The 16,523-nt window shown below is 40.0% G+C and overlaps 1 protein-coding gene across 1 annotated transcript; it reads right to left on the bottom strand.

Annotated features, from left to right (window-relative positions):
• Positions 1-452: 452 nt before the first annotated feature.
• On the bottom strand, positions 453-16,250 carry LOC120366600 (uncharacterized). The gene is made up of 6 exons (XM_074391802.1): positions 16,101-16,250; positions 15,640-15,748; positions 14,945-15,070; positions 1,783-1,874; positions 1,312-1,420; positions 453-742 (listed from the first exon to the last, which is right to left on the bottom strand). Exons 1-6 carry the CDS (start codon positions 16,182-16,184, stop codon positions 528-530), a joined length of 735 nt encoding a protein of 244 aa, XP_074247903.1. The 5' UTR covers positions 16,185-16,250; the 3' UTR covers positions 453-527.
• Positions 16,251-16,523: the final 273 nt, after the last annotated feature.

Below are 16,523 nucleotides of genomic sequence, written 5' to 3'. Positions count from 1 at the left end.
ATTGCCATCACAATTAACATCACAATAGAAACTGACGTATATTATAAACATGTTATGTATTTGTTAAAAATGGGCCTGTATAAAAATACCTGAAAATCGTTGGCTGTTGGTTAAATGAATTACATTCAAAAGTCAGAAAACCTTTTCATATCTTTCTTGTAAAATGACACATAAAGTTGTATATATTTATCACGTACAACATGATATTCTAAAATAAATATACATTGTAAAATGGCTCAATCAAGCTAATTAAAATATGCATTACTCTCCGCACAGCAGTGAAGACACTCAAAATCTACTCTCTTAGCATGTTTCACATCATTCATACCATAACTCAATTAGCTTAGACCCAATTTTTCTCTGTCTCTTGAACTCCTGGCCTCAAGTGATCCTTCTGCCTCAGCCTCCCAAAGGGCTAGGATTAAGAGCACGAGCCACCACACTTGGCCCTCTATCTCTGATAGTGTGTAAGGCAGCCACTGGGGTCTGAACTAACTTAAAGGAATCTTTATATGTGAACTATTATATCAAGTAGTAGTAATTTTGCCTCTGTCACACAAAATGTAATATTGTAAAAATAGAAACCCTATAATTTGCATCTTAATGAATAACATACCTGCTTCCAGCACTTTAGTGGGATCAACAGTGGGCAGAATCCCCTCCTTGACATCTGGACCATCTCCAGGCTCATCCTCTACTGCAAGCAGAGCCAAGTCCTGTTGAACAGCTTCAACATCAGGCCCTTAAAGATAAAAAGGCCATCAATTTACAAATTAAAACATAAACTACGAACAAGGAAATTATACTTATTCCCTCATCATTACAAAATAAAAACCTGTAGGCCAATTATTTCAGGAATCTGTTGCCAGAAAAAAGAGGAAAGCAGAGATTTTCAAAGACTGCCCTTTCCTTTCCCAAGGTTGGCCCTAGACAACCTACTTGTCCCTTTTGTACTCATTTGTTATTATACTTATCACATTAAATCAGTGATTCGTTTGAGTCAGTCTGACTAGACTATGAGCTTTACGCAGAAATTTAACACTGACATCCCCAGCACTTATATTATGCGGCATGATGAAGCATTAATAAATGTGTGTAAATAAATAAAGAAATAAAAAGCCTCCATCAAAATGGTAGAAAAAATGTTGTGGCTTTTTCTGTGTCCTTGTCCCACCCCTCCCCACAGCAGCAGTAGGAAAAGTTTAAGATTCCTTCCTGCTGTTTTCTGTCCTCCTATTACTGCTGTCATAAAATATAATGCATTAATACACCTCCACTGCCCATAATCATTATTCTTCACTCTCCCTTCACCTTGAACCGCAGGTGCTCCTTCATTTTCGATCTCCCCACTGGGTGCAACACCCTGGGTTTCAGTTGGTGGTTCCTCTTCTTGACGTTTTTCCTCAGTGAGCTGCTGGACCTAAGGGTGTAAGTGTGTGTGTGAAGAAAAGTCTGTAACATAAATACACACAATGCATATGTGCATCTAATCATAAGTCTAATGACATTTTTCAACAGTTAGATATATACACACACACAGACACACACACACACACACACACACACACACACACAGAGAGAGAGAGAGAGAGCGAGAGAGAGAGAAATATCCATATCCATACAGGCAACACCAGAATATAATACTCCTGAACCAAAGTTTCCTTCATGAGATGCCATCATTTTTTATCATGGAAGACCTGTATCAGTGCATGTACACTAACTGAAAAATATATTTAAAAATAAATTGCGTTAATAGAAAATATCAAACGTTGAAGGACTCACAATAGCAGGTCCAGTCAGTTGGGAAGACTCTTCATCATTTCCTCTTTCTGAGGATTGGGATCTTGTTCTTACATGCTCGCTCATAGTTACCACTGAAAATAGAATATCGTTATTTGGAAAAACTGTATAACAACTTAACTACATATATGAACATTGCATGGCAAGACAGTGATTTGTACTTTTTAAATTTTGAAAATATTTTCAGAATAAATCACCAAGCAATGGTAAATACGCATGCTTTCCAAACAAAGGACAGGCCGAACGCAGTGGCTCACGCCTGTAATCCCAGTACTTTGGGAGACCGAGGTGGGCAGATCAAGAGATTGAGACCATCCTGGCCAACATGGTGAAACCCTGTCTCTACTAAAAATACAAAAAAAAAAAAAAAATTAGCCAGGTGTGGTGGCATGCGCCTGTGGTCCCAGCTACTCGGGAGGCTGAGGTGGAAGAATCGCTTGAACCCAGGAGGCAGAGGTTTCAGTGAGCTGAGACTGCGCCACTGCACTCCAGACTGGCGACAGAGCAAGACTTTGTCTCAAAAAAACAAAAAAGAACGGATTCGTTTATATCACAGTAAAACAGTCACAGAAGTCACCTTAACGCCATAGCAAAAAACAGAGGCCTTTGAGTTTTGGTTTCACAATAAGACCTGCCATTATGAAGACGTTTACGAAAATACAGGCCAAGTATTGAAACTTAAGTGACTACAGCTTTCGTCCCACTCTAGGCCCATTCCCTTCCCAAAATCAAGTTTTGCTGCCATGCACAGCCTCGCCCATTCCTTCCCATGACGTCCATGGCGGAGGTGAGAAGTTGCTGAAACAGAGTGAAGGTTATGCTCCTCACAGGACACCTCTGCCAGGCAGTCTACAGACCTCGGGGCCACAGTCACCAGCCCACAGCGTTCCCAATTCCCAGGCCCCTTCCTTACTGCCCATGCTGTCCCTTCCCCCATCCCTAATGAGCAGTCTGGATACTGTCCTCCCTCAGAGGGTTCTAGGCATTTCGGACTCAGATATCTCTAACAGCCCTCCCAACTCGCGCCCCGTCTTCACGTGATCCCTCCCCTTCGAGGCTCACCTTCCTCCCTCACCCCAGCCCAGCCACGACAAGGCCTATGGCGGCGTCGCGACCTGGGAGGAGCCAAACAACAACCGCGAGGCCCTTTCCCCTCAGAAGCCACCGGCCTAGTCCGCAGGACCTGACCGAAGCCCGCTGCCTCCTACTCACATTCGCGCACCACTAAATTCCCCGAGGGACAGATCTGCGGACCCACCGGCTGAATCTCAGTAAGTGAGAAAGAATGAAGATGGCGGCAAGAACTCAGACGCAGCCTTTCCTGGTAGAGCTCTACGTGGACAAAGGGGCAGCAAGGCGCATGCGCAGCAACAGACATGCCTAGCAACAGACATGCGCAGCAACAGGTCTGTGCCGCATGCGCACTGAGTGGGGCATTCGCCGCGCGACTCAAGATTTCCTGCCCCTGTGGAGAACCTAAACCGCAAGCTCTCCTGACAACAAAAATGAACTTGCAAAGCACTTTTCTTTTTCCCCACCCAACCTTTCTTTCACTTCCAATGGCTTTGGAGAATATGAGCCCCAGATTACTCTAAGGGAAGAATGTATTTCAGAAAAATTCACCATCAGATATTTTAATGCATATTTTATATATGCTTTCATAAATCACTTTCTTGGCTTGTTCACGAGTTTGCTGTCATGCTTGCAATGATCTTACCCACTCCAATACAATAAGAGATTCATAGCTTTTTGTTACATTACTGTACATTCAAAATCATTGATCCATCTGGACAAATTTAAAGTGGTAGAGACTCACCATCATTTGTGGAATCCTTGTTTCACCCACTGTTTTGAAATGGCTCTTTTATCATCTCCTACATCCCCACTCAATTTTGTATGTAACTCTCTCAAATTACCTCCATTGAGTTGTTTATACCTGTACCACTACTATACTATTTTAATTGCTATAGCTTAATTATATTTGAAATGTGAAAAATGCTTCCCTCCCTCATTGCTTTCTCCTTTTCTATCTATTCTGACACGTTTGTCTTTCAGGTGAACTTCAAAATCATTTGATCAGGTCCTAAAATATTCCTATTGAGACACCAGTTATTATTTTTAAATTACATCTTAACTTAGAGACAATAACCATCCTTTGACTTTAGAATCTCTCTATCCAAGAAAAAGATGCTCCCCAATTCCTCAAGTCTTTTTACTTATCCCTCACAATGATTGTGTTATTTGCTTCATATTACTTCTTAACATTCAAACTAAATGTATTCTTGGGCATTTTTATTGTTCTATTCCATTGCTGACAGATATTTGCTTTTACCCCATTATGTTTTCTATAGAAATCAAACAATTTGTAAACAATACGATTCTATACCTAGGAAATTCCAAACTCTCTGCCCAAAAGCTCCTTGATCTGATAAACAACCTCAGGAAAGTTTCAGAATACAAAATTAATGTACAAAAACAAGGAGCATTTCTATACACCAACAACCTTCAAGCTGACAGCCAACTGAGAAACACAATCCATTCACAATTGCCATGAAGAGAATAAAATACCTAGGAATACAGCTAACTAGGGAGGAGAAAAATCTCTGCTCAAAGAAATCAGAGATTATGATGGTTTCCAGGTTCATCCATGTCCCTACAAAGGACATGAACTCATCGTTTTTGATGGCTGCATAATATTCCATGGTGTATATGTACCACATTTTCCCTGTCCAGTCCAACACATGGACACAGGGAGGGAAGCACTACTCATTGAGGTCTGTTGGGGGTAAATGGGGGACGGACAGGGGTGGTGGGGAGGTGGGAAGAGATAGCATGGGGAGAAATGTCAGATATAGGTGAAGGGGAGGAAGGCAGCAAATCACACTGCCATGTATGTACCTATGCAACAATCTTGCATGTTCTTCACATGTACCCCAAAACATAAAATGCAATTAAAAAAAAAAAGAAATCAGTGATGACACAAACAAATGGAAAAACATTCCACGTTCGTAAACAGGAAGAGGCAACATTGTCAAAATGGACAAAATGACCAAAGCGATTTATAAATTCAATGATGTTCCTATTAAACTATCAATGACAGTCTTCACGGAACTAGAAAAAAAACTATTTTAAAATTTATATGTGATGGTTGGGGGGACTCTAGCATGATGGCCTAATAGGAACAGCTTTGGTCTGCAGCTGCCAGTGAGACCAACACAGAAGGCAAGGGATTTCTGCATTTCCAACTGAGGTGCCCAGTTCATCTCATTGGTACTGGTTAGGCAGTGGGTGCAGCCCAATGGAGGGCGAGCAGAAGCAGGGTGAAGCACCACCTCACTTGTAAAGTGCAAGGAGCTGGGAATCTCCCTCCTCCAGCCAAGGGAAGCTGTGAGGGACTGTGCTATCTGGCCCAAATACTATGCTTCTCCCACAGTTTTTGAAATCTTAGACCAGCAGACTCCCTCATGTGCCACCACCACCAGAGCCCTGGGTTTCAAGCACAAAACTGGGTAGCTGTTTGGGCAGACACTGAGCTAGCTGCAGGAGGTTCTTTTTTTTTTTAAACCCAGTGGCACCTGGGACCCCAGTGTGGCAGAACTGTTCACTCCCCCAGAAAGGGGGCTGAAGCCAGGGAGCCAAGTAGTCTCACTCAGCAAGTCCCACTCCCACACGGACCCCATCAAGCTAAGAATCACTGGCTTGAAATTCTCACTGCCAGCCCAGCACTCTGAAGTCGACCTGGGACTCTGGAGCTTGGTAGGGGGAGGGGCGTCTGCCATTACTGAGGCTTCAGTAGGCAGTTTTCCCCTGACAGTGTTAAGGAGGCCTGGAAGCTTGGAATGGACAGAACACACCAAAGTGTGGCAAAGCACCTGTGGCCAGATTGCCTCTCTAGATTCCTCCTCATGGGGCAGGGCACCTCTGAAAAAAAGGCAGCAGCCCCAGTTGGGGGCTTATAGATTAAACTGCCACCTCCCTGGGACACAGCACCTGGAGGAAAGGGTGGCTGTGGGCACAGCTGCTGCAGACTTAAACGTTCTGGCCTGCTGACTCTGAAGAGCCAGTGCTCGAGCTCTGCTAAGGAACAGACTGCCTTCTCATGTGGGTCCTTGAACCCCATGCCTCCTGACTGGGAGAGACCTCCCAGCAGGTGTCAACAGACATCTCATACAGGAGAGCTCTGGCTGGCATCAGGCTGTTGCCCCTCTGGGACAAAGCTTCCAGAGGAAGGAGCAAGCAGCAATCTTTGCTATTCTGCAGCCTCCACTGATGATACCCAGGCAAACAGGGTCTGGAGTGGACCTCAAGCAAACTGCAGCAGACCTGCAGAAGAGGAGCCCGTTAGGGAAAAAAAATAACAGCAATAACATCAACATCACCAAAAAGGACCCCCACATGGAAACCCCATCCAAAGGTCATCAGCCTCAAAGATCAAAGGCAGATAAATCCACAAAGATGAGGAAAAACCAGGCAAAAAATGCTGAAAATTCCAAAAACTAGGATGCCTCTTCTCCTACAAATGATCACAACTCCTCTCTAGCAAAGGCACAAAACTGAATGGAGAATGAGTTTGACAAATTGAAAGAAGTAGGCTTCAGAGGTGGGTAATAACAAACTCCTCTGAGCTTAAAGGAGAATGTTCTAACCCAATGCAAGGAAGCAAAGAACCTTAATAAAAGGTTACAGGAACTGCTAACTAGAAAATCCTGTTTTAGGGAAGAACATAAATGACCTGAGGAAGGTGAAAAACACAGGGCAAGATCTTTGTGAAGCATACACAAGTATTAATAGCTGAATCAATCAAGCAGAAGAAAGGATATCAGAGATTGAAGATCAACTTACTGAAAAGAGGCATGAAGACAAGATTAGAGAAAAAGGAACGGAAAGGAATGAACAAAGCCTCTAATAAATGTGGGACTATGTGTAAAGACCAAACCTGCAATTGATTGAGGTCCCTGAAAGTGACAGGGAGAATGGACCCAAGTTAGAAAACACACTTCGGATATTATCCAGGAGAATTTCTCCAACCTAGCAAGACAGGCCAACATTCAAATACAACAAATACAGTGAACACCACTAAGATACTCCTAGAGAAGATCAACCCCAAGACACATAGTCGTCAGATTCTTCAAAGTTGAAAGAAAGGGGAAAATGTTAAGGGCAGCCAGAGAGAAAGGTCACGTTACCTACAAAGGAAGCCCATCAAACTAATAGCAGAACTCTCTGCAGAAACCCTACAAGCCAGAAAAGAGTGGGGGCCAATATTCAAGAAAATAATTTGCAACCCAGAATTTCATATCCAGCCAAGCTAAGCTTCGTTAGCAAAGGAAAAATAAAATCCTTTCCAGACAAGCAAATGCTGAAGGATTTTGTCACCACCAGGCCTGCCTTACAAGAGCTCCTGAAGAAAGCACTAAATATGGAGAAGAAAAAACACTGGTACTAGCCACTGCAAAAAAACACATCAAAATATATAGACCAATGACACTGTGAAGAAGCTGCATAAACTAATGTGCAAAATAACCAGCTAGCACCATGATGACAGGATCAAATTCATACATAACAATATTAATCTTAAATGTAAATGGGCTAAATGCCCCAGTTAAAAGACATAGACTGGTAAATTGGATAGAGTAAAGACCCATCAGTGTGCTGTATTCAGGAGACTTGTCTCGCGTGCAAAGACACACATAGGCTCAGAAAAGCAAAAAAGAAAAAAAAAGCAAGAGCTGCAATCCTGGTCTCTGAAAAAAAACAGACTTTAAACCAACAAAGATAAAAAAATACAAAGAAGGGTGTTACAGAATGGTAGAGATCAATCAAACAAGAAGAAAGAACTATCCTAAATATATATGCACCCAATTCAGGAGAAACCAGATTCATAAAACAAGTTCTTAGAGACCTACAAAGAGACTTACACTCCCACACAATAATTGTGGGAGACTTTAACACCCCATCGTCAATATTAGACAGATCAATGAGACACAAAATTAACAAGGATATTCAGGACTTCAACTCAGCTCTGGACCAAGTGGACCTAATATGTGTATACAGAACTCTCCACCACAAATCAACAGAATATACATTATTCTCAGCATCATATAGCACTTATTCTAAAATTGATCACATAATTGGAAGTAAAACACTCCTAAGTAAATGCAAAAGAATGGAAATCATAACAGTCTCTTAGACCACAGTGCAATCTAATTAGAACTCAGGATTAAGAAGCTGACTCAAAACCACACAACTACATGGAAACTAAACAATCTGTTCATGAACGACTACTGTGTAAATAATGAAATTAACTCAGAAATAAAGAAGTTCTTTGAACCCAATGAGAATAAAGACAGAACGTACCAGAATCTCTGGGACACAGCTAAAGCAGTGTTGAGAGGAAAATTTATAGCACTAAATGTCCATAGGAGAAAGCAGGAAAGATCTAAAATCGACACCCTTAAATCACAATTTAAAAAATTAAAGAAGCAAGCGCAAACAAATTCAAAAGCTAGTAGAAGATAAGAAATAACAAAGATCAGAGCAGAACTGAAGGAGATAGAGACACAAAAAACCCTTCAAAAAAAATCAACGAATCCAGGAGCTGGTTTTCTGAAAAGATTAACAAAACGTAGACCACTGGCCAGACTAATAAAGAATAAAAGAAAGAAGAATCAAACAGACACAATAAAAAATGATAAAGGGGATATCACCATTGATCCCACAGAAATACAAACTACTATCAGTGAATACTATACATACCATACAGATTCACAGTCAAATTCTACCAGAAGTACAAACAGGAGCAGGTACCATTCCTTCTGAAACTATTCCAAACAATAGAAAAAGAGGGACTCCTCCCTAACTCATTTTATGAGGCCAGCATCATCCTGATTCCAAAACCTGGCAGAGACACAACAAAAAGAGAAAATTTTAGGCCAGTATCCCTGATGAACTTTGATGCAAAAACCCTCAATAAAATACTGGCAAAACGAATTCAGCAGCACATCAAAAAAGCTTATCCATCACGATCAAGTTGGCTTCATCCCTGGGATGCAAGGCAATTGAACATATGCAAATCAATAAACCTAATCCATCACATAAACAGAACCAATAACAAAATCCACATGATGATCTCAATAGATACAGAAAAGCCCTTCAGTAAAATTCCACACCCTTTCATGCTAAAACCTCTCAATGAGCTAGGTATTGATGGAACATATCTCAAAATAATAAGAGCTATTCATGACAAACCCATAACCAATATCAAGCTGGAATCATTCCCTTTGAAAACAAGCACAAGACAAGCATGCCCTCTCTCACCACTCATATTCAACATAGTATTGGAAGTTCTGGCCAGGGCAATCAGGCAAGAGTCAGAAATAAAGGGTATTCAAATAGGAAGAGAAGAAGTCAAATAGTCTCTGTTTGCAGATGACATGACTGTATATTTAGAAAACCCCATCGTCTCAGCCTAAAGACTCCTTAAGCTGATAAACAACTTCAGCAAAGTCTCAGGATACAAAAATTACTGTGCAAAAATCACAAGCATTCCTATACACCAATGATAGACAAGCAGAGAGACAAATCATGAGTGAACTCCCATTCACAACTGCTACAAAGAAAAGAAAATACCTAGGAATAAAACTTACAAGGGACATGAAGGACCTCTTCAAGGAGAACTATAAACCACTGCTCAAAGAAATGAGAGAGGGCACCAACAAATGGAAAAAAAAAAAAATCCATGCTCATGGATAGGAAGAATCAATATTGTGAAAATGAACATACTGCCCAAAGTAACTTATAGAATCAATGCTATCCCCATCAAGCTACCACTGATTTTCTTTATCAAACTAGGAAAAAAAAACTACTTTAAATGTCATACAGAACCAAAAAAAGCATCCATGTAGCCAAGACAATTCTAAGCAAAAAGAACAAAGCTGGAGGCATCACACTGACTTCAAACTAAAGGATACAGTAACAGAAACAGCATGGTACTGGTACCAAAACAGATACATAGACCAATGGAACAGAACAGAGGCCTCAGAGGAAATACAACATACCCACAACCATCTGATCTTCGACAAACCTGACAAAAACAAGCAATGGGGAAAGGACTCCCTGTTTAATAAATGGTGTTGGGAAATCTGGCTAGCCATGTGCAGAAAGCAGAAACAAGACCCCTTCCTGACACCTTACACCAAAATTAACTCTGGATGGGTTGAAGACTTAAAAATCAGACCTAAGACCATAAAAACCCTAGAAGAAAATCTAGGCAAAACCATTCAGTACATAGGTGTGGGCAAGGACTTCATGACCAAAATGCCAAAAGCAATGGCAAAAAAAGCCAAAATAGACAAATGGGACCTAATCAAACTCCACAGCTTCTGCACGGCAAAAGAAACAGTCAGTAGAGTGAATCGGCAACCAACAGAATGGGAAAAAATTTTTGCAGTCTACCCATCTGACAAGGGGCTGATATCCAGAATTTACAAAGAACTAAAACAGATCTACAATAAAAAAACAAACAAGCCCATTCAAAAACGGGCGAAGGATATGAACAGATACTTTACAAAGACATACAGGAGGCCAACAAACATATGAAAACATGCTCATCATCACTGGTCATTAGAGAAATGCAAATCAAAACCACATTGAGATACCATCTCACACCAGTTAGAATGGCGATCATTAAAAAATCTGGAAACAACAGATGCTGGAGAGGATGTGGAGAAATAGGAACACTTTTACACTGTTGGTGGGAATGTAAATTAATTCAACCATTGTGGAAGACAGTGTGGCAATTCCTCAATGACGTAAAAATAGAAATCCCATTTGACCCAGCAATCCCATTACTGGGTATATATCCAAAGGATTATAAATCATTCTACTATAAGGACACATGCACACGAATGTTCATTGCAGCACTGTTTACAATAGCAAAGACCTGGAACCAACCCAAATGCCCAACGATGATAGACTGGATGGGCAAAATGTGGTACATATACACCATGGAATATTACACAGCCATCAAAAACGATGAGTTCACGTCCTTTGTAGGGACATGGATGAACCTGGAAACCATCATTCTCAGCAAACTGACACAAGAGCAGAAAATCAAACACCACATGTTCTCGCTCATAGGCGGGTGTTGAACAATGAGAACACATGGACACAGGGAGGGGAGCACTACATACTGGGGTCCGTTGGGGGGAAATGGGGGAGGGACAGGGGTGTGGGGAGGTGGGAAGAGATAGCATGGGGAGAAATGACAGATACAGGAGAGGGGAGGGAAGGCAGAAAACCACACTGCCATGTGTGTACCTATGCAACAATCTTGCATGTTCTTCACATGTACCCCAAAACCTAAAATGCAATAAAAAAAAATTAACTGGGCTTTTATGTACTCTCACAATTGACAAGAATTATGTAAATTATTGCCTCAAGCTAAATTTATTTTAGGGCCAAAATATAAGAATTTTCCCTTATCATCCAGAAGGCATCCCCTTCCCATACGACTGTAACAGTCATAAGCCATACCCCTTCCTCATCTTGAAAGGAGTAAGGGAGTGGGGTGAAACCTTAAGAAACAGATTCTTCAGCTAAAATTCAACATCCCTTCATGTTAAAAACTCTCAATAATCTAGGTATTGAAATACCTCAAAATAATAAGAGTGATACATGACAAACCCACAGTCAATATCATAATGAATGAGCAAAAGCTAGAAGCATTCCCTTTCAAAACTGGCACAAGGATGTCCTCTCTTACCACTCCTATTCAACATAGTATTGGAAGTTCTGGACAGAGCAATCAGGCAAGAGAAGAAATAAAGAGTAGTCAAACAGGAAGAGAAGAAGTCAAATTATCTTTGTTTGCAGATGACATGACCCTGTATCTAGAAAACCCCATCGTCTCAGCCCAAAAGTTTCTTCAGCTGATAAGCAACTTCAGCAAACTCTCAGGATACAAAATCAATGCGCAAACATTGCTAGCATTCCTAAACATCAACAACAGGTGAGCAGAGAGCCAAATTATAAATGAACTCCTACTCGCAATTGCTACAAAGAGAATAAACACAAAAATACAGCTAACAAAGGAAGTGAAGAGCCTCTTCAAGGAAAACTACAAACCACTGCACAAGGAAATCAGAGATGACACAAACAAATGGAAAAATATTCCATGCACATGGATAGGGAGAATCAGTATCACGAAAATGGTCATACTACCCAAAATAATTCATAGATTCAATGCTATTCCCATTAAACTACCACTGTCATTCTTCACAGAATTAGAAAAATTTTTTTTAATTCATATGAAACCAAAAAAAGAGCCCATATAGCCAAGACAATCCTAAGCAAAAAGAACAAAGCTGGAGGCATCATGTTACCAGACCTCAAACTATGCTACAAGGCTACAGTAACTGCAGCAGCATGGTACTGGTACAAAAAGAGACACATAGACCGATGAAACAGAATAGGGAACTCAGTTTCTAAGACCATACACCTACAACTTTCTGATCTTCGACAAACCTGACAAACAAAAGCAATGGGGAAAGGACTCTCTATTGAATAAATGGTGCTGGGAGAACTGGCTAGCCACATGCAGAAAATAAAAGCTGGACTCCTTCTTTACATCTTATACAAAAATCAACTCAAGGTGGATTAAAGACTTAAATGTACAGGCCAAAACTCTAAACATCCTAGAAGAGAATGCATTCAGGACACAGGCATGGGCAAGTAAAGCATGATGACAAAATGCCAAAAGCAATTACAAAGAAAGCAAAAATTTACACATGGGATCTAATTAAACCAAAGAGCTTCTGCACAGCAAAATAAACTATCAACAGAGCAAACAGACAACCTACAGATTAGGATAAAATTTTTGCAATACTAGGAAATCAAATTCAACAATACATTAGAAAGAATGTTCGCCATGACCAAGTGAGATTTATCCCTGGGATGGAAGGATGGTTGAACATATGCAAATTAATTTATGGGATAAAGCCTATCGACAGAATGAAGGATAAAAACCATATAATCATTTCAATTGATGCCAAGAAAGCATTTAATAAAACTCAATATGTCATCATGATACAAACCCTCAAAACACTGGAAACAGAAGAAACATACTTCAATGTGTTAAAAGCCATATACCACAGACCCACAACTAGTACTGAAGTGGCCTCATTGTCTGGGATAACACTCAGAGTTCTTGGTCTCACAGTGAAGGAAATCAAGGACACAGACACACCAAGAGTGAGGTTTAGAGCAGAAATTTAAGAGGCAAAAGAAAGAGAACAGCTCTTTACTTCAGAGATGGGTCGCAGAAAAAAGGATTGCCATGCTGCAGTGAAATGCAGGAGTTATTATAGATGAGCTAGTGGGGAGGCAGTATCCAATGTATGTAGGGTACAACCAACCAGTTAGGACCAGGTGTACCATCTGCATACGGCATGAATCTCTGGCAGCCCCTGATCTTTTATTACGCAGGCAGGTCCTCAGCCTGAGCTACTCCATGTTACTCATTTCTTTCTTACTGTCCATGTGCTAAAAAGGGGGAGGTGGGACACCCATGATGGATATGCTTGACCCCAGGTGGCCTTTTCTATCTAAGCAGCTGCTGGCATCCCCCTATGAAAGCTTCCAGTTTCCTATCTATGACAGAAAACCAATGTACCAACATTTCATCTCAAACACAAAATTTAAACTTTCAAAAAAGATACAATTTTCAAGAGAATTAAAAATCTAGAAATAAACTTAACAAAAGTGTACAAGAATTGTTTGCAGAAAAATGTAACACTTTATTAAGAGAATGTTAGCAGTCAACTTTCCAGCATAAGAACAACATTCTTGGTTTCGGTCTTCATTTGTCTTGGTTTAAATCTATGGTTGCCCTTCACCTATAATACAAATATAAAATGAGGGCATGTTACTCAGCAGATTTTTATTCAGATGACATTAAAGGTATACAACTACCATGTTGATTAACTAAAATCAGAACCCTAAGGGTGACCCTTTAGCTTATGTCCAGTTAGCCTCTGAATTAACTCTGAAAGTAGACTTCTAGGCATATTAACAATATTTTATTTCATGCTACTTTTTCTAGTAGAAGGAGGAAACAAAGAGACTGTTCAAGATCAGAATGAATTAAATCAAGTGAATCTATTTTATATGTATAAGTAGAAAGCAAAAACATGCATATACTTTCAGCAAAAATTCAACCAAACAAAACCAAAGGAAAAAAAGATATTTTTTAAAGTATCATTTAAATATTTTGATATGAAATAACACTCTGAATATAGAGTATGCTGAGAACTGCCTAAGTGAAGTAAATAGAAAAGTCAGTATTACATTTGTTTTGTGTCTCTTGTGGAAAAGTGTAAAAATGTTACTTTGGACTAGCTTAGCCATTATACAGCTGCTTTAAGTAGGGTGAACATTTGTCACTATTTTTGCCGGTACTCCTGCCTCTTTACACACATAAAAGCATTTCAGCTTATACAGTAAACTAAATACCCACACTAGCTTTAAGCCATTGCCATCACAATTAACATCACAATAGAAACTGACGTATATTATAAACATGTTATGTATTTGTTAAAAATGGGCCTGTATAAAAATACCTGAAAATCGTTGGCTGTTGGTTAAATGAATTACATTCAAAAGTCAGAAAACCTTTTCATATCTTTCTTGTAAAATGACACATAAAGTTGTATATATTTATCACGTACAACATGATATTCTAAAATAAATATACATTGTAAAATGGCTCAATCAAGCTAATTAAAATATGCATTACTCTCCGCACAGCAGTGAAGACACTCAAAATCTACTCTCTTAGCATGTTTCACATCATTCATACCATAACTCAATTAGCTTAGACCCAATTTTTCTCTGTCTCTTGAACTCCTGGCCTCAAGTGATCCTTCTGCCTCAGCCTCCCAAAGGGCTAGGATTAAGAGCACGAGCCACCACACTTGGCCCTCTATCTCTGATAGTGTGTAAGGCAGCCACTGGGGTCTGAACTAACTTAAAGGAATCTTTATATGTGAACTATTATATCAAGTAGTAGTAATTTTGCCTCTGTCACACAAAATGTAATATTGTAAAAATAGAAACCCTATAATTTGCATCTTAATGAATAACATACCTGCTTCCAGCACTTTAGTGGGATCAACAGTGGGCAGAATCCCCTCCTTGACATCTGGACCATCTCCAGGCTCATCCTCTACTGCAAGCAGAGCCAAGTCCTGTTGAACAGCTTCAACATCAGGCCCTTAAAGATAAAAAGGCCATCAATTTACAAATTAAAACATAAACTACGAACAAGGAAATTATACTTATTCCCTCATCATTACAAAATAAAAACCTGTAGGCCAATTATTTCAGGAATCTGTTGCCAGAAAAAAGAGGAAAGCAGAGATTTTCAAAGACTGCCCTTTCCTTTCCCAAGGTTGGCCCTAGACAACCTACTTGTCCCTTTTGTACTCATTTGTTATTATACTTATCACATTAAATCAGTGATTCGTTTGAGTCAGTCTGACTAGACTATGAGCTTTACGCAGAAATTTAACACTGACATCCCCAGCACTTATATTATGCGGCATGATGAAGCATTAATAAATGTGTGTAAATAAATAAAGAAATAAAAAGCCTCCATCAAAATGGTAGAAAAAATGTTGTGGCTTTTTCTGTGTCCTTGTCCCACCCCTCCCCACAGCAGCAGTAGGAAAAGTTTAAGATTCCTTCCTGCTGTTTTCTGTCCTCCTATTACTGCTGTCATAAAATATAATGCATTAATACACCTCCACTGCCCATAATCATTATTCTTCACTCTCCCTTCACCTTGAACCGCAGGTGCTCCTTCATTTTCGATCTCCCCACTGGGTGCAACACCCTGGGTTTCAGTTGGTGGTTCCTCTTCTTGACGTTTTTCCTCAGTGAGCTGCTGGACCTAAGGGTGTAAGTGTGTGTGTGAAGAAAAGTCTGTAACATAAATACACACAATGCATATGTGCATCTAATCATAAGTCTAATGACATTTTTCAACAGTTAGATATATACACACACACACACACACACACACACACACACACACAGAGAGAGAGAGAGAGAGCGAGAGAGAGAGAAATATCCATATCCATACAGGCAACACCAGAATATAATACTCCTGAACCAAAGTTTCCTTCATGAGATGCCATCATTTTTTATCATGGAAGACCTGTATCAGTGCATGTACACTAACTGAAAAATATATTTAAAAATAAATTGCGTTAATAGAAAATATCAAACGTTGAAGGACTCACAATAGCAGGTCCAGTCAGTTGGGAAGACTCTTCATCATTTCCTCTTTCTGAGGATTGGGATCTTGTTCTTACATGCTCGCTCATAGTTACCACTGAAAATAGAATATCGTTATTTGGAAAAACTGTATAACAACTTAACTACATATATGAACATTGCATGGCAAGACAGTGATTTGTACTTTTTAAATTTTGAAAATATTTTCAGAATAAATCACCAAGCAATGGTAAATACGCATGCTTTCCAAACAAAGGACAGGCCGAACGCAGTGGCTCACGCCTGTAATCCCAGTACTTTGGGAGACCGAGGTGGGCAGATCAAGAGATTGAGACCATCCTGGCCAACATGGTGAAACCCTGTCTCTACTAAAAATACAAAAAAAAAAAAAAAATTAGCCAGGTGTGGTGGCATGCGCCTGTGGTCCC

The sequence above is a fragment of the Saimiri boliviensis genome, chromosome X (assembly GCF_048565385.1).
Source record: "Saimiri boliviensis isolate mSaiBol1 chromosome X, mSaiBol1.pri, whole genome shotgun sequence".
In the NCBI taxonomy this organism is placed as follows: Eukaryota; Metazoa; Chordata; class Mammalia; order Primates; family Cebidae; genus Saimiri; species Saimiri boliviensis.
This window is presented reverse-complemented; position numbering and strand designations above follow the sequence as displayed.